General features: G+C 48.7%; 1 protein-coding gene across 2 annotated transcripts in view; it reads left to right on the forward strand.

Moving 5' to 3' along the window:
- Window positions 1-25,637, forward strand: part of LOC147665098 (splicing factor, suppressor of white-apricot homolog) — a 530,497-nt gene that overhangs the window by 339,858 nt on the left and 165,002 nt on the right. For both annotated transcript variants that reach the window (XM_086949761.1, XM_086949762.1), the window contains exon 10: window positions 13,214-13,524. In XM_086949761.1, the coding sequence (XP_086805887.1) occupies window positions 13,214-13,524 (311 nt within the window). The remainder of the gene's footprint in view (window positions 1-13,213; window positions 13,525-25,637) is intronic.

Below are 25,637 nucleotides of genomic sequence, written 5' to 3' on the forward strand. Positions count from 1 at the left end.
ACCAGAGGTAGTGACAACCTTGGATTGGAAATTAGGAATTTCTATTTCGGTGCTGCTCCTTCGCAATCACTTTCTGCCGCTTCGCCACCTCTTGAAAAGCTTGGAAAGCCTATCAAGAGAATCTGGTTTAATTCAGGGTTCAACTAATTTTCCGATTCAGCTATAGGACCCTATTCCGATCACCTGGTCGGACCAGTTTATATCCTACTTTTCTTTGGAAGTGTCTAAGGCTGAGCCTTTCATGCACCCTGGTCATAAATCGGCCTTTGGCAAAAGTGACTCCTCTGCACTTAATTTGGCTTTGGCCGCCTCTAAACCTAATCTGGTAGGTGAGCTTGAGAGGACCAAGTTGCGGGTTTTTCTAGCTGGGTCTCGGCTGCAGTTGCAGCCGTGCCCCCCCCCCCCATCAGGCCAGCTAGAGAATCTCCATCTGAACCTTGGTTTAATCCCCCGCTCAAAGGCATGAAGCACGAATCTAAAATTCTTGAACGAATGTGGAGCAGGAGTGGCTACTGTCCTCTGGACAAGAGCAAGCCTAGAGATAAGCAGAAGCTATATTTCTGTAGTAGGGGATCTCTGTGTATAGTCATAATCTAGTGAATAGTCCCGCTCATGTTCGGGGACCCCGGAGCAATCAAAAATAATCTCTTAAGCTGTCTTCATTGCAAACCTGCGTAGACACTTAAGAGAGAACTAAAGACAAATAATGCAGCCTATACTTAAAAGACTACACTGTCCAGTACTTCAACTAGAAATGTAAAAGATTTTCCACCAACATCATTTTTAACAGTCTGCCAAGTTTCACCCATACAGACACTTCCCCCTTCACAAAATCCTTGGAATCATAGAGAGGAAGGGATGGACAGACAAGCCCCCATAGGCTGCCATTATGTGGCTTGAAAAGGGATACTGTGCCTTTAAGAAACTTTCCAGAACTTTCGGTATCCCAGAATGCACAGCAACTCCCTCCACTTTCCGTTCTTTTTTCCTGCTCCTGCTAGCAGGACCCTGGAGCATTGAGCTCTCCCTTTTTGGGTGTTATTCTAATCTTTTTACACTTTTAAAGTGTTCAGAGTGTTTTCACTCAACGTCTTTTGGCCCTTTTTACTCTTACTGGTGTTTTTCTAGTAAGTTTAGCCACTCTTTTTTATCAAATATGCCATCCCTATTTGATAGGTGTCCAGAGTGTGCTGGAAAGAAGGCCAAATCAGACAAGCACAGGGTGTGCATTCATTGTCTTCCCCATTCTCATGTCCCAGAGGATTGCGAGATCTGCCAACAGTTCTCCAATAGGACACTGAGGGACAGGGAGAAGACTCGGCTTCAAGGATTGGAGAAGCGAAGACACCGTGACCAAGGTGGGTCTGGGCATGAAGGGGCTCCTTCCTCTGCCCGTCCTGAGGCCTCTGGGGGGCTCCCCAGTAAAGAAAAGGCCAGAAAATGACATTGTTCTCCGTCGATGGCCTGGACGTCGGCGTCGGGAGGCATGACCACGGTGTGTTCCCCGTCTCCCCAGGGCTCTGGGCCAAAGCGGCGACGTCGAGGGGATTGACGTCGAGACCTCCGACGAGGTCGACGTCAAAGACAACTTCGTTGTCGAGTTACCTCCGAAGTCGAGAGGGGTCTAGCAGGCACCGGCCCTCGCTGTCGAGGCGACACCGCCGGTCGTCGTCGACTCGACGTTCGTCGTCGAGGAAGCGTTCTTCGACGTCGAGAAAGATATTCGACGTCTAAGAGGTCGCCCTCGACGTGTTCGACGTCGATGAACAGATCGGAGACGAGAAGAAGAGAGTCCAGGTCCCGAAGGCATTCCAAGGCCAGGACAGGGTCCCATGGCTCAGTTATCAGCCTTTCTTCTTCGACCACAAGCTCACGGTGGCGCCGTCGCTCGTCAAGGAAGCGGTCGGCCTCAAGGTCCCCTTCAAGGGTACGGAAGCCAAAGAGAAAGAGGGTGGAACGGTCTCCGGGTTCGGAGTACTCACAAGTCTACTCACCCTCTAGGCATGGAACACCGCCTCCTCCGTTACCTAGGGGCCTTCCTCCGAGGACGCCTACACCTCTGAGGAATCCAACTCCTGCTCCGCCACCTCCTCCTCTGAGGTCGTACTCGTTACATCTCCCTTCGCCACCCTCAGGCCCTCCAAGGCTGCCGACTCAGCCTCCACAACACGCGCCTGTACGACCAGTGGATCGGCCACAACCAAGGAGACAGAGGTTCCGCTCCGGACGGAGCATGTCCAGAGATGATCTTCGGTCGTCTAATAGATCTAGACGACGTCACAGGAGAGACAGGTCCAGGTGCCGCCACACGGAGTCATCCAGTGCCAGGGACTATTCACCAACGCTTTTGGATTCCCCTCGGCCGAGGGTGTGTCCGGTAGACGACATTGCCTCCTTTCAGGAGGTCTTGTTGCGTGGAGCGGCAAAACTGGGCATCACGCTGATGGTTCCCACGCCCTCAACCTCAGTTATATTCGAGACCCTGCATAAGAAACAACTGTCTCGTCCTCTGCTACCTTTGGTGCCAGGCGAAGAAGAACCAGCCATGGACCTCTTCCCCACGCCTGCCTCTACGAAGTCTGCACCGTCAAGGCTCCAAAAGAAGTACAAGGCCCCTGAGTCGGACCCTGCCTTTCTGCGCTCGAATCCTGTACCTGACTCGGTGATCGTGACGGCGGCCAGGAAGCAACATTCCACTGCGCCATCATCAACGGTGCCTCCTGACAAGGAGAGTCGATTAATGGACTCAGCGGGCAGGAGAGTATGTGGTACGGCCTCCACGTCCATGAAGGCCGCCAGTGCCTCGGCGTTGTTGGGGTGGTACGATAGAGCATTGTGGGAGTCCCTGCAGCAGTTCGCAGAACACTTCCCAGGGAACACAGAGAGGACTTCCAGGAGATCATCACGGAGGGGATGATGGTCTCTAACCAGATAATCAGCTCTGCGGCGGATTCCTCGCTGTTGGCAGCCCACGGGTACTGCCACAGTATTAACCTGCGCCGACACGCCTGGCTGCGTCTAATGTCGCTGAAGCCCGAAGCTCAACAGAGGGTCGCCAATCTGCCCTTTTCTGGAGCGAATCTGTTTGGCAGACATGCGGATGAGGAGATGGGCCCGCATGAAGGCGGAGGCTGTGACCCTGATGGCTGTCGGGTTAGAGAAGCCGAAGGAACAAAGGAAGACCTACCGCCCGTTCCAACGGCGGTACGGTGCGCAGGGCAGAGGACCGGCTCGGCAGGCTGGATAGCAGCAACAGCAATACCAGCGGCGACCGTTCCAGAAGCGCCAGAGGGGCAGAGGTGGACAGCAGTCCTCCTCGGCGAATAAGGGCCCGGCCGGGTCTATGCCCTGAGGTGCTACTTCCCCCTTGTCCGTTACCCGCTCCGGTGGGAGGAAGCATACAACATTACCTGGCATAGTGGAGAAAAATTACTTCAGACAAGTGGGTGCTGAATATTATTTGCAATGGATACAGTCTTCGTTTCGTCAGCCCACCTCCAGCGATTCCACCGGTTTGCTCGCAGTTCCAACTACGCGAGCTCCAGGCGGAGGCCGATACCCTGTTAAGGGAAAGGGCGATAGAAGACGTCCCTCTGTCTCAAAAGGGCAAGGGTCTTTACTCACGCTTCTTTCTGGTGCGCAAGAAAGACAAGAACGAGTTCAGGCCCATTCTGGATTTGCGACAAGCAAACAAATGAAATAGCAGGGAGGAATTCCGCATGCTATCTTAGCACCAGATTTACCCTCAGCTGCAAAGGGGAGACTGGCTCTGCGCGATAGATCCACAGGATGCGTACTTCCATGTGCTCATTGCACGGAAACACCGGAATTTCCTGCGCTTCCTGGTCGGCGCCAATCACTATCAGTACACCGTACTACCGTTTGGACTGAAGTCTGCTCCAAGGACTTTTTCAAAGTGCATGGCAGTGGTGGCGACACACCTGGGAAAGAACAAGGTGTTTGTCTACCCGTACCTGGACGATTGGCTGATCAAAGCCTCCACCTTCCAGGAAGCACAACTGCACTTCAACAGGACGGCCGCTCTGTTGAGCCAGCTGCGTTTGCACATCAACATGTCCAAGTCGGTCCCGACTCCTGTCCAGTGCCTACAATACCTGGGGCCATCGATCCATACGGTCAGCAAGCGTTCTCCTTCGGAGGAGAGACGCTTATCGATCCTTCGGAAGGCTCAGGCTCTCACGACCGTTCGATCTACAACAGTGAGGACGGTGTCTTCTTTACTGGGGTCGATGTCCTCTTGTACCTTCCTCACTCCACATGCACGCCTGCGCATGAGGCCGCTGCAGGAATGTCTGGAGGATCTGCTTGTACAGACGGACAATACGACCACAATGTATTACCTCAACAAGTAGGGGGGCTCGAGATAGCGCACACTGTCCCAGGAAGCGCAGGCGATCTGCCACTGGCTGCTAGCCAGAGGATTGACGATAACTGCCACCCATCTGCCAGGTGGGCAAAATGCTCAGGCGGACGCCCTCAGCGGACTGATTCAGGAAAATCACGAGTGGGTCATAAACGACGAAGTACTCGAAGGCGTCTTCGCGTGGTGGGGCACTCCAGACGTAGATCTGTTCGCCACTGCCGAAAACAAGAAATGCAGAGACTTCGCATCCAGGTACTATCAGCAGGGGACTCTGGAGAATGCGTTATGGATCAACTAGTCGAACAGCTTTCTGTACTCTTTTCCACCCATTCTCCTGATTCCGGCGTGCTCATCAAGCTGTCCCAGTCCAGGGCGCGATGATCCTCATTGCTCCGGAATGGCCCAGACAGTGGTGGTTCACGGACCTGCTTCCCGGGTCTCTCCTTCCTCACATGCGGCTGCCGTGCAGGCCGGACCTTCTCGCGAAGTTCGGGGGGGCAGACAGTGCACCCCAACCTCTCGTCTTTGAGTTTGGCTGCATGGCTCCTGAGATAGTGCAATATGGCCATTTGAATATCCCTGAAGATTGTATGGACATACTGAAGGAGGCTAAGCGACCTTCCACTAGGACTTCCTATGCTTACAAGTGGCCGAGGTTCTGCATCTGGTGCACGTCCAAGAACTATGATCCGACGACATTTAAGGAAGATGTCATCCTTCCATACCTTTTGCATTTATCGCAGTCTGGCATTAATTTCCATTCTATTAAAGTTCATCTCGCTGCGCTGACTGCCTACAGGAAATGCCCTTCACAGACATCCTTCTTCCAGGTCCCTGTGATAAAGGACTTCTTGGAAGGTTTGAAGAAGGCGTTTCCTCCTGTTCGGCTGCCTTCGCCTTCATGGGAACTGAATATGGTGCTGTCCAGGCTGATGAAGGAACCTTTCGAGCCCATTCATAAGGCCTCGCCGAAGCACCTGTCATAGAAGGCGGCGTTCCTCGTGGCCATCACATCAGCCTGCTGGGTGAGTGAAATTCAGGCATTGTGGTGCCAGGAACCTTATACTGTTTTTCATGCTGCTAAGGTTGTGATGCGTACTCACGCTAAGTTCCTTCCTAAGGTGATTTCTGATTTTGATGTAAACCAGGATATAACTTTACCTACGCCCTTTCAGAATCTTTCCACTCCAGCGGAAAAATCTCTGCATTCCCTGGATGTCAAGAGGGTGTTGAAATTCTATCTGGATAAGACCAAGGATATTTGTGGTTCAGACCAATTGTTTATCAATTATGGGTCAGTCAGAACTGGTCTTGCTTCCTCTACTCTAAACAATCCATCTCTAGGTGGATAGTGTCCTGTATCCAGTTGTGTTATCAAAAGGCTAATGAGACCTTAGGGGGTAAGCCTAAGGCTCATTCCACCAGGAGCAAAGCAGCTACAACAGCTTTGCTCCGTAATGTTCCCATTGCAGACATCTGCAGGGCTGCCACGTGGAAGTCTGTCCATACCTTTGCGAAGCATTACTGTCTGGACTCTGATGCCAGAGCTGATGCTCAGGTTGGGCAGGCTTCTTTGCATAATCTGTTTGCGCAGTAGTGATATTGTCATTTTCCGCCACTGCCGTTTGGTTGTGGGGATGGTCTTGCCATTCTATTCACTAAATTATGACTCTACACAGAGATCCCCTACTACAGAACTGGAGTTACAGGTAAGAAACTACTCCTATGCAGCCATCAAGACGGCTAAAAGGCAATTCTACTCAGCTCGCATTGAAGCTGCCAATAATAACTCCAGGGAAATGTATGCGATTGTCCAAAGCTTTTTGTCTCCCGCTGCCCAAAGTAGTGTGATGCCATCTTCACCTTCGTGGTGTAATACTCTTTCTCACTCCTTTAGAGATAAGATTTTAACCATCCAGTCAACCTTCACCCCAAGCAGCACTTACCCAGAGGCTGCCCTGGTGTACTCCTCTGGAGCCACTGGAGGCACATTGTCCAAATTTAGGCCTGTTGGCCCATTGGAATGTTTTAAAATTCTTAAAGGCTTAAAATCAGGTTCTCCGTAAGACCCCTGCCCTGCTTGGATACTGGCCCCTTTTGAAAAAGCAGACATTAGACCCCCTTTGCCCAGGGAACTATAGGCCCATTTCCCTTCTCCCTACCTTGGCTAAGGTGTGCAGGAAGGTTGTAAATAACCAGCTCACCGAGTTTGTGGAGAGGAAAGCGCTTTTACATCCAGCGCAATCCGGATTTCGCTCATTGCACAGCACTAAAACCGTTCTGGTTGAGGTGGCAGAGGCTATACGGGACTGTCTGGACGTTGGCAGGAGGGCGGCCAGAGTGAAATTTAAAATATTGATAATGGCACATCGCGCGCTGCATGGAAGTGGCCCACTTTATCTGCAGAGGCGTATTGTCTCTTATGTTTCTGCGCGCCCTTTACGCTCCCCGTCCCTCCACCTTGCTCAAGTACCTCGCTTCATGCGTCAGAGGATGGGGGGCAGCCCTTTCTCAGTCAAAGCAACGGCTGCATGGAATGCCCTTCCTTTGGTCCTGCGGTCCATCCAGGATCTGGCAGCTTTCAAAAAAAATTAAAAACATACTTATTTATCTGATTAAAACTGTTACACCCCGATGGTTCCTCGCCGGGACACTCGCGAGTTGCCATGCGTGTAATACATTTTTATAACATAACATAGCATAACCCTAATATATGCATCTACAATAGCATATGTTATTCCTTTACCATGTAGTGGCTCAGTTTTTCCCTCTCTTTAATGACTGTTTCTCATTCCTCCTCTTGAAGCCTCATTCTTCTTTCCCCTCTACGTCCAGATATTCCATGCAGCTCCTGAAGAGAGGATCCAGCCTTTACAAGGGTGTTCTTATGTAAAGCGCTCTTAAACTCTGAATTGAGTAGATTGGGGCTATATAAGATGGCAAATAAAATAAACAAAATGCTGATTTTGACTGTGGACATTGATAGTGATGTCGTCTGGGTGCCGCTGTCGCGGATGCGCCTGGGCGCCACCGTCGTGGATGCGCTTGGGTGCTGCTAGCCCTGATGTGGGCTCCTGGGCATTGCTTATGCTGATTGCGGGCTCCTCGAGGGCTTGCCACAATGCAGTTTGCGATACTGGCACTCTGACTGTACCTAGGACAGGAAAACGGTGTTTTTAGATAGATACACATTGCACTGGGTGAAGCCTGTTGGTGTTGCAAAGGATTATTTTTATAAGCTGAGGAGTTTTTCACACAGAAGCGTTGCCAATCTATCTCCTATATGTGTAAATCCAAGCAGGATTTATGTGGATTTGCAAGTGTTCTTTGCTCATAAAGCATAAACATTGTCTATCAGCATTAGGAACAGATTGTGAGCTTGCTGTGAGCACTTCTGTTGCAGTGTAATCAGCCAAAGTTTAACATTCATGCTATTTCTGTGCGTGTCTCGCCAGAGTGCGCTTGGTATGTATTGAGAGTTGCGCTGAATGGATGCAGGGTTCCTCCTGAGTCTTAATTCTTTTCATTTGCACAACAAATCCAAGTGTGTGAATTATTTAAATGTCTTTGGAGATGTCGGCATCAATGGTGGACCGAAGGGGTCTTCGGCTGAAGTCATGGGTGTTATACCATGTCACCTGTGTTGACAGGTGCATTGTTCATGTGTACACTAGGGTCATGGCGTCCTTGCTATGCCACTGACTGAGCATGTACAAAAGGCATGACGACTACCCTCAGCACATGGTTATATACAGTTCACATGCCCCCCTTTTATGTAATTGATAAACCTCTGAATGTTGTCCTTCGAATGTTCAAGCCAGTCAAGTGTTATTCACTTTTGGGATACTTTCAGCAGATGTCTTCCTTAAGTGGAAGAGACGTCAGTTTATGTGAGGCGTTTCTTAGGAGGCCACTCAGAATTGTTAATCCAGTTGTACTGAGGGGGCTGGGAAGCTAACACTTGCCTACCTGTATGCCTGCTATACTACTGTTCCTTGCAGGAGTGACCACCATTTTGACGGGCCACAGGGTGTGCACGTTTCAGCCCGTCATGAGAACACGAGGTCTCAGCTCTCTATGCAAGTGAAGTTGACCGCTAGATGTCACCATGAAAGTGAGGTCTGCCATCTTGTCCCATCATGAGGGAGAACCCTTGTCTAAGAGAAGCCCAATGTAACATTTTCGATCCCTGTAACAGCAGTGTCCACCCAGAGTATGAAATCTGCTATTTTGGCTTGCTCTTACAGCGAGCATTGGTATTTTGACCCACATGAAAATTACTACTTGCAAATATGAGCTTGAATCCAACATACAAAGTGAGAGAGAAAGCTGCCCATGATATCTGTGGTGCTTTTTCTGGTGGTATCGTCAGTGCTTCCTCATGCTGCGGGTGCTACATGGAAACCAAAGCCAAATGACAGAAGAAACCACTACTGTGGATGTGGGTCAAATGGGATGTTCTCGGTAGATATCCATCTAGCAGACGTATCTAGTGGGGCAGTCTTAATGTGACGGCAAGCTGTGCTGGTGATTTTCTCTCTGCTTTTTTTTTTTTTTTTTTTTACTAAACCAACATACCAATGAACGTTCTTAGCTTGTAATGAATGCAAACAAAGTAAATGGCAATAATAAAACTTAATTTAATGATGCAGAATTTTAACAACAATCAATTATGGTGAGAAATTACAATGGAAATTCTTTAGAGTCTGGCAGGTTCTGCTTTTTGCATTTAACTTAGTATTGACTGGAACGCTTAACGATTCTTTGAGGGAAAAAATAACCAGCATATTTAAAGTACAAAAAGAAACCAAATGTAAATTGTCAAGTCTTCTTATCCCGAGAGGTTGAGGGTGCTAGAAACTCCGATGCAGTGTGACACATTAAATAACACTCCATGACATAATGTTCAGCCAGTTCTTTATCTTCGAAAATGAATTTTTGTAAACCAGTAGATGGGTAGATCTGTAAAAAGATGATACACAGACAATCTAGTGGTTCTCGCACGTTCTGGGGACGAGGTAAGATTCTGAAGATTGTTAGAACTCCTTGGCACTAGATTTCTCAAAACATTGGCTGGAGCCCAATGGCGAGTGTTATTTGGTGGGACGCTCGGGTCTCTAGCTTTTCCCAAAACCTTTTCTCCTGCCAATGGGTGTAGGGTATGGGTAACGGATACAGATTTGAGGGCTGTGGTACCATCCTTGGTCCTGAGAGACTCATGGGCACCATGCTGGGGATGTCTATGGGCTGAAGCCAGTGCTGCTGAGTTTCCAGTTACAAAGCAATACGATTGGGATTCACCCCAAAAAACAAGTAACCCAAAAACCAAACACATCCGGTGAATGTAATGGTTAGTCTATCATTCTTTATCTTCTATCTGGTAATAGACAAGATCCGTCATTTACTGGAGTCCAGTGTCCATTCAAGGGCTCAGCTGGTTCCAGTTGTTTTCAGTAGGACTGATGACTAGAGTGGGCTGGTTCCCAAGGGTGCAGTTAGCGGCAGGGACATGTCTCTTAATCCCCTGCATATGATTGTTTTCTGGCTGTGTGATCACCCACGGAACGGGTCACTAGTTCTATAACTTCATAAGTCGTTCTCTGAAAACGTGTGGACAAGCAGAATAATTCACATGGCCCCAAAACCAGGACCTCTCCAGCCCATCCTCAACCACACTTTTCAGCAACCAATACACCCAGACCTATTGGTGTGGATTTGAAGGCTGGCTACCTTGCGGGACTGGGGAAGGGGGATTCATGCCTCAGTCAAGAATTAGGTGAGTCATGGATGGCACAGCCTTACCCTAAAGATGTTGGCAGGGTCCATGACCCATAGGTGCCTTTGTTCCTTCCTTGCCGGCTGGACTGTGCTGATTAGGTTGCTCCTAACCAACCTCATTTGGTCAAGATGCCCTACTTGCAGATCTTTTTGTCAGCCAGGCTTGCCAAGGCCTTACCGGCGTTTCACACCTGGGCCAAGCTTGGAAGGAAAATGGCAGCTGCACATAGGTTCCACTCTTGGTCCTGTTATCTTTTCAATAATTGTCTGGCAGCCTTCTCACTGCCCATACGACCTGGCCTGTGGTGGACCTGAGCCGGAAGCGCAGTTTACCAGCTGTTCAGAACTTTCAAAGGTCGGTGCCCTCCTGCAGTCTTTAAGCAGATTTCTGAGACATACCACAGGTCCACTGCCAAGGGGGATGGCAACAAGATTGGGAATAGATGAAATTCAATCGAAGCAGGGGCAGCCATACCTGGACAAAGGTTCTGGGCCGGGTGGCTTCCGTCCACTAGGTACCAGGTGTATGGCTTGAGATTGGGAGTGAATGTTTGCGGTTATGTCCCAGATAGGCCTAGCCAGCTTACACAAAGAACACTACCTACGGGGCTACACACATTCTACATTCAGATTGTACACACCATTTACGGTCAGCTAGCACATACATGCACGTGTCCTTCTTTCTTGCCCCCAACATGAGTGAAGGACCTTTTAGTGTGGATTGGTGTTAGGCAGTCTCAACATTGGGATGTGTATAAAAAGGTGTGACCCTTGGACTAGAATCCTGTTTTTTCCTCAGTTAAGATGGGGCGTATATTTTGTTTCTCTCATAGCCATTTCAGAACAGTTCGATGAAGACCAAAAGTGATATGTATTACCCACTGGGGCTTGAGTAATTGTAGTGTCCCCTGGAGGAACAGTCCCAGGCCAACCAGCGGAATCTATTGGTTGGACGACCCAGCTTTACCTAGGTACACAGAAGCTATTCTCTCCCAAACAACATTTTACTAGCCACACCTTTAATTCATACTCCAATAAATGAGGAACCCCTTAACCCAGAAGTTCCAGCAGGAAAGGAACCTCTTCCATCTGCAGTATATTCATATTTAGTGGCCCGGAGATATAAAAAAAAAAATCTTAAAAACATCAGTTATTGTGCATAATATTGCGTACATTCTGTATCAAGGGATGATGTTAAGCAGAACTAAAAATACAACTAGAATTAAATGTTTACCAAGACTTTCCCCGGATGTGGCTTTTGTTCAACCATTTTTAGATCGAATCCTACCAGGCAGCGCAGCTGTCTGATTTACTAAAGCCATCTTTACAACATTCAGAAAGCTTCCCTGGAAGTGCATTCTGCCCGTTCCCTGCCATTGGCTTTGTAACTTACATTTTCTGTCTTTCTATTTGCTGGCTGGCTTTATTTGTTTCAGGCTGTCCAGGGTGAGTTTGTCTCTCCCATGAACAGAAGCCTTTTCGCATCAACACCCTTTGTATTCTTCCATGAGTGCTCCTTTCTGTAAACAGGCCTGTACATTTTGTTTTTACCGTGTCACATTTGCAGTACATTCAAAGACGGAGGTCAAATGTCATGCTCTGTCGTCAGAGAGAACTTGGAGTTTACTTTTCTTTGTCGGACTTCAAGCTGAGAAGATTTATGTGACAGTCTTGATGGCTGCTGGGGGTAGGAAAGGTTTTTTTTTCTAGCGCACATTTAAATTGTGCAAGTATTTCAGAATATATACGAATTATGAACTCACAAATGAAGCACATTTTTTGTTAATTCTGAAATGTGTTGAAAGCAAATACTTTAACATCAAAACAAATCAATACACTAGGTGAGGCCATTTCCACATGTTTGTTCGCCATATAGTTTTATTAGTAAAACTGTATATCAGTGCAAAGATAATGGTCATTTCAGTTGAAAGTGTCAGTAATGACAGTTTGCACCACACCATGCATACTCCTCTCTACTCTGCACCACACCACTGCATGCTACTCTGCACCACTCCACATTATACCACTCAACGCCACTGATCTCTACTGCCCTCTGTGCCAGTGCACTCTACACCAACCTCGGCATCTCTGCACTCTATGTCACTGAATTCTGCATCATTCCATGCCACTCTTCACCACTGCGCTATCTGCCACTCTACACCACTGCACTCTACTATGCACCACTCAAATCTATGCCACTACAGTCTATGATGCTGAATGTTATGCCACTGCACTGTACGTCACTAAACTCTGCAACAGTCTAAGCCAATACACCGTCACTACTGCTCTCTACTCTACATCACTGCATTCTACTCTACGCCACCGTACTCTACACTGTGGCGCTCTACTCCGTATCACTTTACATTACTCACTCGGCATCACTCTACCCACCATCACTCTACTCTGCCACTGCACTCTATGCCCCTCTACACTACTCTACTTTACAACACTGTTCTGCATCACTCTACTCTGCACTCTGTAGCACTCCACGCCACTGCACTCTACGGTACTATATTCTACTCTCCACTACTGCACTCTATGCCGCTGCATTATACTCTGCTCCAATACACTCTACATCAGTCCACTCTTCTGTACGCCACTCTTTGGAAGTCCACTCTGCGCCACTCCAATACACAACACTCTTTCACTCCCCTCTACAACATTCTACTCCACTCTCCTCTATGCCACTAACGTTTAGCCATGCTGAGCAGCAGCCACGTGGTTTACAACATGGCAAACACTCTTGCATAGGTGAGACCTATTTGTTTTTCTTGAGTTGTCCACCGTGCAAAATATCCAGCACAGACTAGAAAGCATACAGAACAATGGTGGAGAGCGCAATGACAATTAGCATAGATGAGGTGCTCCAGTGGTGCATAGGGACAAAGTCCTGGCATTTTTGCCATAGGTGTACATCCAGAGGAAAATCCTGGCCTTTCTTGTGGACAGGTTGTATTTGATTGAACATGCCTCTTAAGATGTTGATTAAACGTATTCTTTTTGAAAGAGTCGATTGAGTATCATTTTCGAATTTTCTTGTTTGCACTTTAGCTCGTCGATGACTTAAGCCCAGAAATGTTGGATGAGGACAAAATTGAGCCCATTACAGAATATAGAATGGAGGATTATGATGTGTCTGAGTATAAAGTCCCTGAAAGACCTTCAAAAAGAATAAAAGACTACCATAGAGAAGTGACAACAGTGAAGGAAAAGAAGAAAAAGAAACACAAGAAAAGATCACGCTCAAAGTCTCGATCACCAAAGCCACAAAAGCACCAGTCAACATCGAAGTCAAAGTCGAAAGCGCATGTGAAGGCCAAGCACTCCCTCCCCAGTGCATACAGGACAGTCAGGCAGTCCAGGTGAGTGCAAAACCTGATTCCCTGATCATTCCCTCCTGTGATCCCTCCTTTGGTAGTTTTTTTTTTCTTTTGGAGCCAGCAGTAGTAGCAGGTGGCAGTAGATTGGAAGCATTATCTTGTAGTTAAACTCTTTGATCTGTTTTCATTCACCGCACTGCCATTCATACATTGCCAGAACTGACCGCACTTAGAGGCAGGGCCGAAAATGGGGCTGATAGCAGCGTGCATGTTTGTCACTTCACACACCTTTCTACCTCTTTGTTCCCTTGAAACTCAATCTGAGCACACATTAGTGGGGCTTATCCTGCACGAGGCCCTTCACTCAGTCATTGGAGTTCAAGTTCAGGTTAATAGGGCATGATACTGAAGTCCCTAAATGTCTGTCAGCCCTGGCTGGATGCCAGAAACCCCAGTGCAATTTTTTTATTACCTATGGAGTCGCCAAACCTCCTGTGGAAAATGCACAGATAGAGGGCTTTGGGTCAGCCTCCCTCGCGCATTGATTCACTTGGGTCAGTCCCTCTCATCTATTGGCTTGTTGTCAGGGTATGTCTGCCATTGCTTTGAGACCTTGTCAATCGTATGTATGAGCCTGAGAGGATTAATACTCTCTCACGGTCAAGCTGTTGGCCAGTCAGTGTATTTGATGAGGTGCATTGTTTCCAGGAGCACAGCAGCTTGCAGAAACTATTTGGTGAACACAAGCTATTTTGAAAAGAAGGCTAAAAGCAACATTTTGTGCATATTAACCAAATGCTTATTTGAAGTATTTTCTACCTGTGTGCGTTAATGCATTTCAATACTTGTTTTAAATGACAAATTTTATGTCTTTTTGTCCTTTCCATTTATACTTTGTTTAATTACTTTATCGGCACCTTTTGTTGTTCTATGACTGTGTTGTCCCATCTCATGACTTTACACATTTCATGTTACACAGCTCCCTTTTCCTGCAGTCTTCCCTTTTCCAATACCCTTCTCTTGAATCAGTCCACTTCCCTTTTGGCACTCGCTTCCCTTTTCTGTACGACTCATGATGCTCTGTCAGCACAGGCAGGGGAACAATTCCCCCGCAGGCACCATTCCTTAATTCCACCAATACCAGTCAATGAGTGAGGGCCATCTGCACCTCTAGTCATTCATATTCTGCCTTGTTCCCCAGAAAAGTGGCAGTCAGGATGACAGATAGCATTGCCATCTTGAAATGGGAAATCTGACTTGCCTTAACTGTAACTAAAGTACAACAAGTCTGTCAGACACTTTTTCAGAAGAGAAAATGCAACAGAGTTCTTGAATGTATTGCAATCCTTTGGTGGTGGTGGTGTGGTTCTTTGTGATTGTTCCTCCTTGGAATTTCTGGTTTTGAAAGACTATGGGCCTGCATCCCTGTGTCATTTGTGAGAAGTACCAAAAGCTGGACTGTTTCTAGGGTCTCTTTCCTTGAATGGTTTGGTGAGTCTCCAACTGAAAGTCTGCTGGCAGGCTCCGCTACTTGAAAAGGATCTGTCGGGCTCACTCATCCGGTACCACTGGTTTCTGCTCCGGATCAGCCGAAAAGCCAGGTCTTGAGGTTCTACCCGAAGGTGTGCAGGGTAAGGGAGCGTCTGATGTTGACTGGTTCCAGGCCTTGGCTGCGATTTGGACCTAACTGACTAGAGGAGATTGCTGACTAGTTATTGTTTTTCATTTTTAATTAAGTTGATCAGCAAAGTCAAATATTTTCAAACGTCTGCACACCCTGAGGTGTCTTGTTGGTACCAATGTTGTTGGTAATTGGTTGACATTGCAAAATAATTTATCAGAGTTTGTGTAAATAGTTCAGAAGGCGAAATTTCACTGCAGCCCTGAGAAATGAATGGAAAACCCATAAAATAATATTTTTTTGAAAATGACACCCGATTTAAGGGTAATTTGTCTTGATCTAGTTTTTCCAAAGAACCCAATTATTGAAAGCAAAAAATTGTGACTGGGAGAAGGAATAAAAACAAAAGTATCTCTGTAAATTCGCAGGCCAATGCACATACAGTGGGTTCTTTCGGTCACAGTTCTCTGGTGAGCTTGTTGTTGGTCCTAAAACCCAATACCCAGCATACACTTCCTTTCCTCCCATTGATTTGAAAGTCTTTTTAGAGCTTCTGAATAGAGTCAAATCAGGATCCCCTAGGGATGTTTGTCCCCCTCAAATTATGAGGGAAATTGGCCGGGCCATCCCCAATAGCATGATATCTTTGCTCAACAACTCTCTTACACCCGGGACAGTCCCTTGCAGTTTCAAGCAGGCCTTAGTGATACCCCTCACTAAGAAACCTGTCATTGACCCTCTGGACCTCACTAACTATCGGCCTATATCCCTTCTGCCCTTTCTATCCAAGGTTTTGGAGGCTCATGTCACCAACAGCCTCTCAAACTTTGTGGAAGACTCTGGCTATCTACAACCTAACCAAGCAGGATTCCGGCCTGGTCATTCTACTGAGGCAGTAATATTGGCCGTTCAGAACACCTTGAGGTCTAATGCTGACAAAAATCTACACCAAGCTCTGGTGCTTCTTGATCTGTCCGCAGCATTCGACACGGTTGCCTATTCCATTCTGGTCAACCGTGTCGAACAGTCCGGCAAGAGAGCACAAAGTCACTGTATATAATTATGCAGATGACTTGCAGTTAGTCTTTGTACTCAATTCACCTAATGCTGTGGAGGATTTTCAGGCAACTATGACCTTAATTCAGAGCTGGATGTCTTTAAATCACCTCAAATTAAACCCGGGGAAAACCGAGCTGATCTTGCCCGGGAACAGTGAAATTAGCTGGAGCCCTAATTTCTGGCCTTCTGATATGGGTCTCCCCCCAAGAAAATCGCAAACAATAAAAAGTTTGGGAGTGACCAACAATGAGGACCTTACTTTAAAATCCCAGATCGGAACTGTAGTTTCTTCTGGCTTTTTTCAATTAAGAAAAATTAGAAAAATTGCACATCTCCTTACTCACACTGCCCTAACTCAGGTGGTCATGGCTTTAGTCCTTTCCCACATTGATTTTTCAAACAGCCTCTACCTTGGCCTACCTGTAGGTCAACTTAGAAGATTGCAATACCTGCAGAATCAAGCTGCTAGACTGATCTGTAAAGTACCCAAATGGGAATCGATAAAATCAGGTCTAGAGAATCTGCACTGGCTACCGGTGACTCAAAGAGCCGCATTCAAAGCCGGGTGCATCATCTTCAAGGCATTGCAAGGTAAGGGCCCCCTGTTCATCAGGCAGTTGATTGGAGGATACATCCCCTCACGCAGCTTGAGATCAGCCCATAAAGATTTACTTGAGGTACCACGGTTCAAGAAAAAACGACAGGGAGGCAGCTGTTTTCATTTTTTAGCAGCCACCTTGTGGAATTCTTTACCTTCGGCCCTCAGACAGAGCAAGGATCTCCTTGCTTTTAGAAAGGCATTCAAGACCCACCTTTTCACACAGGCCTATTTGAAATAGCGACTCTTGTTGGTACATCCTTTATGTTTTTTATCTCTCTTCAGCGTCAAGAAGCTCCTGGGCGTATGTGCGCTTTATAAATTTTAAATAACATAACATAACATACACACAGCTGTGACTTACCATTTATATTGCATGTCAACCATGTATCAATTGATAATTTAAAAAAAAAAATATATATATATATATATATATATATTTGGCATGAAGAAAAGCTAGGTTTTCTAAATGTAGCCCAGTAGCTTGAGGTTAGTGGTAAGTGTTCATACCACTCCTGTGGTTTTTAGGGGGCCACAAAGCTTCCTGGGGGAGGTCACGTTGAGGTAAACAGACCGATCCTCCCTCCTCAGGGCACTGAAGGGGGCCATGCTTCATGCTCGGAATAGGGGACGCTCCTCCAGAGAAAACAAAGCCCTCCAATGATGATCCTTCAGCTGTAATCCATTTGCGAGCGTTGTCCCTGGAAAGGGGATCAGTCTTCCCTTGCCAGAGGTTCCGCCTGTGTCAATACCTGTTCAGTGTCTTCACTGGGGTAAGCTATACATGCACATCTACCCTCCCCTGGCACTGGTGCCAAGTGGCTGCAGCTGCTTCTGGGATACCGGTGACTGACATCAGGGTGCTGTGTTTACTGCCTTTGGAGTTGGAAGAGAGCCTGCTTTGGGCTGTGATGGCTTGGCTCTCTTGGTACTGCACCACGGGTTTCCCCACCACATGGTGCTAGGATGTGAAATCTATGTTCTGACACAAAGCTGTTGTGATGGATGTAAAGTAGGTCCTAGCCAGTACCTTTAATTGAGCAAATAGCTGGTCACTGACCCTCGCCATGATTCTTCAGCATGGATCCATGGCAGGAACATCTCCGGCCTCACATAGCTCTGCTTCGCTGCATAGGCTCTCTGTTGATGTGCATAGGGAGAATCAACTTGTTTCTCTGTCGTTTGAGATACAGCCCCAGGCTCCAGTCTTGGTGTCTGGGCGCCGTCTCGGTCCCCATGTGAGGGGTTGACCTTTCCTGGTCATCTGGTGGATACCTCTATGCCTATGCCCAAGATCCTTGAAGAGTCCTGATCACTTGTACTTTTGTTTGGCGCGAAGGCTCTGCATCTGCCATTTGTTGCTAGGTCTCTCCGCAGCCTATAGATTGCTTTTCTGTGTTTCCCTTTGCTCCCTTACCCTCTCGCTCTCCCCCATTCACTTTCCACCCATCTGTTTCCCTCTCCAGCAGTCCATTATTTATTTATTTTTTTATTTATTTATTTGCTGTCGGGCCCCTCCTGTTTTTCAAAAAGCACGTTTGCGTCTGCCATCTTGTGCCGATACATAAAGAAAGAGAACATGGTGCCTGTGTCATTCTGCTGGCGTGCACATTTGTGATGACAAATATTGGCATCAGTAGAATGACGCGGCTGGCAGCAGCATCGCAACACTTTCCACTTTTTTTGAGTTTGCCACTTTTTTTTTCGTCTTAGTCACCTGCTAATTCCAAGGAGTCCTCTTGTCCGAGGCTCTGTCAGTAGTCTGCGATTTTGTCTTAGTAATTAGAAGAGCCATCCTAGCATCGGGCACTCAGACAAGCCCAGTTCGTGTTCAAACCTGGTGCCTGTGAATGTTAATTGCATTGCCCTTTGTCTCAGATGTAGCCCACACTAGGCAATTTATTTTATTCCACAGCTGGGATTCTAAATTGAGTTTCTTGCTCTTTCTTACATGTGCTTTTAAAAATGTCTCCTAAAGGGGATTTCAATGTAAGATGTAACAATAACAAGCATTTGCAATGCAATAGGTCTCGCATTATTAAAGTTTAAGCTATTGGCATTGCTAATAATAATGCAACACCAATAGCTCAAACATTCAGTAATGTGAGACCTATTGCATTGCAATTGCTTGTTGTTAAATGGTTTGGGATTTTATTACAGTTTGTGCCATTAGGTGCACAATTAAGTCAACTGTAGTGCTTACAGTCCCGTTCCTCAAAAGTAATAATGACTAAATGCAATTGAAGACAACTGTGGTTATTTTTCATCGACAACTGGTTCATTGTCAGTGTGAATGTAATATTCACAACAGCGTGCCCTTCAGGATACAAGCAGAAGGTACCATATGTAAAGAAATACTCATCACTTATATAACCAAATAGCACAATGCGTGAATTAATTGGCAGCGACTTAAATAGAAAGTGTGTATGCTGTATGGAGAACATAATGAGCTACTGGGATGATTTCGGTCATTCCCCCGTGAGTCCCACAAGCCATAAATGGGGATGGAGTAGGAAAAACAAAGCTAGCTGGACAGAAAAAAGCAACATTCTTAGTGAATTGCAAGGGTTAATGTGCAATCGGCGTAACCATTGTTACACCCTTATAAATGTCGGAGCCGACTGAAAATTTTTCAAATGACATAGATATGCACATCACCAATGTGTACTTGTATGGCGATGCAGCATCTAGAACTGTTCAACACAGCAATGCTGAGACTCTTATAATTACATTCACCGCCTAAGTATAATTACACCATTGGTGTTCTTTGAGATAACACATTGGGGTTTCGACAGAGGAAAAAACCCACAACATAACAAGACTTGCACAATACGTTCTTGGATAACGTTGACGTGACATCAAGTTATTATGTGGGGCTTTTACTTCACTGACAAAGATTAATCTCACAGTGAAAGTCGACAGTTAATGGTGGTGTCAATGCGAGAAATGTCTTGATCAGCAGCAAAAACACCATGCAACACCGGTCAATGCAGACAACTGCAGCAGGAAGAAATTCATACTTCAGGTACACGGCAACAATAAGTCACAGCCATTGACTGCAATGGCTTTGGTAGGCTCGTGCACCTCTCCTGTCTTTACTTCGCGAGCTACACGGCGACAATAAGCCTCGCTACGCGAGCTGTGGTGCAGGGCCATTTGAATTTGTGACTAAAATAGGGTGAAGTCGGATGGTTAACATAGATTTTAATATAAACAACCTAGCTGATGCCATTGAAACTCATTGAGACTTTTGGTTTGTTCAGAGGCAGCACGTGAATACCAAAACACTACTGAATTTGTAACGAAGGAAAGTTGAAAGGTACAACTGCATGTGCTTTTGGGAGTCCTACACGTAATTGTCAGTACCGATCACAACGATACTGCTTTATGGTTGACGCTCCCTGCAGGCAGCGCAACTATCTCAGGTGAACTTTAGCTGGGCGCTTTCTCACAAGAGCCAGTAGGCCATGGTGTCCTGACAGCACTTCGCATTAAGCGCGCTTCTCATTGGCTGCGGGCAAAGGGCGTATATGTTGGCTGCTCCCCCTCCTCGCCACTCCTGTATCTTTGTGTGTGTGGGGGTATTACCTCCGGTGTTGTTGGGAAAAAGAGACTGGATACGGAGATGAAGCGCTGAAAAGAAAGCTCCCCACGCTACTAGCTGCACTGTGCAGCTTCTTTCGACGTGCACGCACGCAGCACGGGAACAACTGCGCACTTCCCAAAGCAGCCACATGAGGCGGGCTTCGCGCAAGCGGCTGGTGCTGGCAGGCCGAGCTCCTGGGAAGAGCCCCATCTCGGGGCGGCACTGCTGAACCTGGGTTCGAAAGGTGCCCAGGCCTGTTGCAGGGTTCCTGGTGAGTCAGTTTAAGGGGCTGGCAGGAAGGGTAGGAGCACATCCGCTATCAGGCAGCAGTTGTTCAACTGGTAATACTGCGGGAGGGGGAGGGGAAGTGAGGTGTGAACGCCTCCCCTGTGGAAGGCACAGCGGGGCTGTCTAGGGAGCAAGGGGTTGGACACACAATGCGAGAAAGGTCTTGATCAGCAGCAAGAAAACCATGCATCACCGATCAATGCAGGCAACTGCAGCTGGAAGAAATTAATACTTCAGGTACACAGGCTGATTACTCGACTACAGAGTAAACGGGAATAACCTACTGAAATATTGTTTGCACAGACAAGTCATTCGCTGTTGTAGTATCAGAACAGTCTATGAACAAGTGAAGAACGTCATGCTACTGGGTACTGGCTCATGCTTCCCGCCGGACACAGCAGACAATGGCTGTGACCGCGCGCCTTAGGAGACACGCGCTGTGAAAGTGTGGTAGAGCGCGTGTCTCCTAAAGCGCGCGGTCACAGCCATTGACTGCAATGGCTTTGGTAAGCTCGTTCACCTCTCCTGTCTCACTTCGCAAGCTACACGGCGACAAGAAGTCTCGCTACGCGACAGCGCATGCGCTGCATCGGTAGCAAGACCTAAAAATGACTGGTAGCTTTCACTTGTACTGTTCAATCTGACATTTCAACAGCTGATTCCAACTCCCTTTCTAAACAAACCACGCTTATTTTCTCTGTGTCCTCGGTGACCTGCTAAATCGAACCTGTGGGATTACCACCAGTATCATTTAGGCCCCTCAGGACCATTGCAAGCGAGTATACAGTGCCCCCTTCTCAACTGGTCCCAAACAGCATTCCCAGCGGCATTCTATGCAATCAAATATAGAGCGGCACAGATACTTGTGGGTCTACAGCGGGACCAGGCCTGATCAAGACTTGTGCCAGTATGCCGGCTGGACTTGTGCCAGTATGCCGGCTGGACTTGTGCCAGTGTCACGGCTGAACTTGTGTCAGGGTCCCAGCTTGACTTGTGCCAGGGTCCCTGCTTGACTTGTGCCAGTATCTCGGCTGGACGTGTGCCAGTGTCCCGGCTGGACGTGTGCCAGTGTCCCGGCTGGATGTGTGCTAGGGCTGGACTTGTGCCAGAGCTGGACTTGTGCCGGTGCCCCGGCTGGACTTGTGCCGGTGCCCCGGCTGGACTTGTGCCAGTTTCCCGGCTGAACTTGTGCCAGCATTCAGTCTCCGACCAATGTCAATATTGTGTGCTCTGTTGCGATCAGGACCTTTATCCAGTTCCCAGTTGATGCTATTTGGTGGCCCAGTGGGACTGGTGCTGGTTTTGAAGTGCCAATTCCTCATTAGGTTTGGGCCAGTATTCAGTGCCTCATTGGAACTGGTGGGAATATTCAGAGTTAAGAGATTGGTGACAACCTTCAGTGCCGCCTTAAGGACCCGTGCTACAATCTGCAGCCTCTTCATTGCTGCTTCTTCAGTGTCCTTTTAGTACTTGTGCGTGCAGGTCAGTCCACTACCCCCCACCCCCACCCCCTCCCTGCAGCCGCTGCCTCCAAACCTTCCTAGTCCAGTTTTTCAGGCCCATCAGATGCCATTGGGTGGCCGTATTCACCATCACCTCCACCACTGGCGCACCATCACATCAGATAGGTGGGTTCTGCAACTGGTCTGGAGGGGCTACTCCCTCCCATAGAGTCTACCCCTCCAGCCATGCCACCACAGTACCACCTCATGTTACGGGATCACTTGACACTTCTCCACCAGGAAGTTACAGCCCTCTTTGCCAAGGGGGCCATCAGGCGCGTTCCGACGTCAGAAGTAGGTTGTGGTTGTTACTCCCACTAATTCTTAGTTCCAAAGAAGGATAAAGGCCTGCGTCCCATCTTGGACCTTCGGAATATCAATGGCTTCCTCTGGAAGGAGAAGTGCAAGATGCTCACACTTGCTCAGGTCTTGCCTGCCCTCGACGCGCAAGACTGATTGGTAGCCTTGGACCTGCAGGACGCCTATTTTCATATCCCCGTCCTGCCGGCCCGCCAGCGTTACCTGCGATTCATGGTAGGGCAGGGGCATTTTCAGTAAACCGTGCTTCCCATTGGCCTTACAAGCGCCCCTCGGGTGTTCACGAAAGTGATGGCGGTGGTCGCAGCACATCTTTGCAGATCAGGGGTTTCAGTCTTCCCCCATCTTGATTACTGGTTGTTGAAGGCAGGCTCGCCCCAAACAGGCTTCTCCCACCTCCAGACTACGGCTGACCTGCATTTGCTGCGTTTCTGTAGTAGGGGATCTCTGTGTACAGTCATAATCTAGTGAATAGTCCCGCCCATGTGCGTGGACCCGGAGCAATCAAAAATAATCTCTTAAGGTGTCGAAAAATGCAGCACTGCACAGACACTTAAGAGAGAATTAAAGACAGATAATGCAGCCTATAAAGCCAGGCTACACTGTCCAGTACTTCAACTAGAAATTCCACCAAAAATCCACAAACCGCAAAGTCTGTCCAGATTTCCCTTGCCTCAGCAGCAAAACCCCTCTGGAATGATAGAGAGGAAGACCTGGACAGACAAGCCTCATTGGCTGCCATTATGTGGCTCAGAACAGGATACTGTGCCTTTAAGAGAACTTTCCAGAACTTCACAGTATCCCAGAATGCACTGCAGGTCCTCCTTACTTTCAGTTCTTTTTTCCGGCTCCTGCTAACAGGACCCTGGAGCATTGAGCTCTCCCTTTTTCAAGGGTTTATTGGAATTTTGTGCACTTTTGGTGTTTAAAAGTGTTTCAGTTTGTGCGCTTGGTGTTTTTCTTCACTTCTGTGTATTTGTTCAGGCTTCTTAGGGCTCTAAAATGTCTGCTCTCTTCGACAAGTGCCCAGAATGTGGAAGGAAGAAGTTCAAGTCAGATCCACACGACGTCTGCATACTCTTTCTCCCTGCTGCACATGCCCCTGAAGAATGTGACATCTGCCAGAACTTTTCAGCAAGGACCCTGAGGGAAAGGCTGAAAATCAGGCTTCAAGGCCTAGAGGAGAGACGACTGCAGGCTGCAGGTGGGTCTGGGCAGGCTGGGAAGGCTCCCTCTGCCTCTGCTGAGGCCTCTGGGGGGCTCCCCAGAGGCAGGAAGCCCAGCAAAAGGTCCCGGTCTCCGTCTGCGTCGATTTGCATCGACGACGACGTAGAGAGGGATGACGACGGTCTGCTCCCCATCTCCCCTGGGCTCCGGGTCGAGACGGCGTGAAGGATCGACGTCTAAGGGCATGGGTAGGCTGCCGTCGAGATCACCGTCAACGGATTCTTTGTCGTCGTCGTCGTCAGCGGCGAGCCATCGACGTCGAAGAAAGAGCGTCAGGCGTCGGCGATCTCCGTCAAGGCGATACCGCCGGTCGCCGTCGATAAGACGGTCGGCATCGAGGGGATCCTAGACGTCGAGGACCTCGAGAAAGCGCTCGGCGTCGAAGGAGTCGACGCTCGTCGTCGAGGATTGAACATGCGGCGTTCGGCGTCTAGGAAGAAGCGCTCGACATCGCGTAGGCGGCGTTCGACGCCGGAGTCGAGGAGGCGCCGTTCGACGCCGGAGAAGCGACGCTCGGCGTCGAGAAGAAAGATCAGCGTCTCGGGGACATTCCAACTCTCCTAAGCGGCGCAGAAGGAATTCTGGCGCCAGAAGTCACGCTGGATCTGGGGGAGGACGATCACCGACTGGAGGGGCTGGTTCGCAGTACCCTCCCCCGAAGAAGTCACCGGGCTCGGTGTACTCTGTGGTTTATACACCACCTCAGCCGAAGACGCCCCCACCTCCTCCACCTTTACCTAAGGAGGCTCCTGCCAGCAATCCTCCTCTTCCACCGCTTCCGCCTTCAGGGCCACCACCACCTCCGCCTCCTCGGTCCGTCCCTCCGCCGGAGGTACCTCCTGTTGTTCCGTCGAGGTCGGGGTCCCTGCCTCCCCTCCCTACACCGCCTAAGGGGACGCCTAGGCCAAACCCCCAGGATAGGCCACGGAAGACGCGTCCAAGGAGACCTGCGGAGCGTCCACGAACTGGGAGATCGCGATCTCGTTCCAGGAGGAGGGAGCGATCGCGGAGTCACAACAGGTCATCCACGCGGTCGAGACAACGCCACAGGAGGCGCAGGTCTCTTTCGCATACGGGGTCTTCAGAGACCAGGGACTAGTCACCAACGTTGTCGGGGTCGCCGGAGACAAGGGTGTCACCGGTTGACGATCTTGTGTCCTTTCATGATGTCCTGCTGAGGGGTGCAGCGAAGTTGGGCATCTCGTTGACTGTGCCCACGCCCAAAACATCGGTGATCTTCGAGACGCTGCACCAGAAACATCTCTCTCGGCCATTACTACCACTGGTACCGGGCCTGGAGGATCCGGCCATGGACCTGTTTCTCACCCCGGCGGTGACTAAGGCGGCCCCCTCGAGTCTCCAGAAGAAATACTGGGCTCCCGACTCGGATCCGGCTTTTCTGAGGGTGGAACCTCCGCCAGACTCTGTGATAGTGACGGCGGCTCGAAAGCAGCATGCCACCACTCCGTCATCCACAGTCCCACCAGATAAGGAATCTAGATGGCTGGATTCGGCGGGGAGGAAGGTTTGTGGGACGACACTGACTTCCATGAAAGCGGCGAGTGCCACGGCCTTGTTAGGGCGGTATGACCGAGCCCTCTGGGAATCCCTCCAGCAGTTTGTAGAACACCTGCCTCGTGAGAAAAGAGAGGATTTCCAAGAGGTGTTGAATGAGGGGATGTTGGTGGCGAATCAGGTCATCAGTGCTGCAGCCGATTCTTCCCTCCTGGCGGCGCATGGTTACTGCCATGGGATTAACCAGCGAAGACACGCCTGGCTCCGCCTCACGTCGCTGAAGCCTGGCGCACAACAAAGGGTTGCCAATTTACCATTCTCTGGCGAAACCCTGTTTGGAAAACATGCAGATGACGAAATGGCCCGCATGAAATCGGAGGCCGAAACACTCACAGCTGTGGGTCTGGAAAAGCCCAAGGATACCAAGAAATCTTACCGCCC

This window comes from Lissotriton vulgaris, unplaced genomic scaffold (genome assembly GCF_964263255.1).
Source record: "Lissotriton vulgaris unplaced genomic scaffold, aLisVul1.2 SCAFFOLD_1287, whole genome shotgun sequence".
Taxonomy (NCBI): domain Eukaryota; kingdom Metazoa; phylum Chordata; class Amphibia; order Caudata; family Salamandridae; genus Lissotriton; species Lissotriton vulgaris.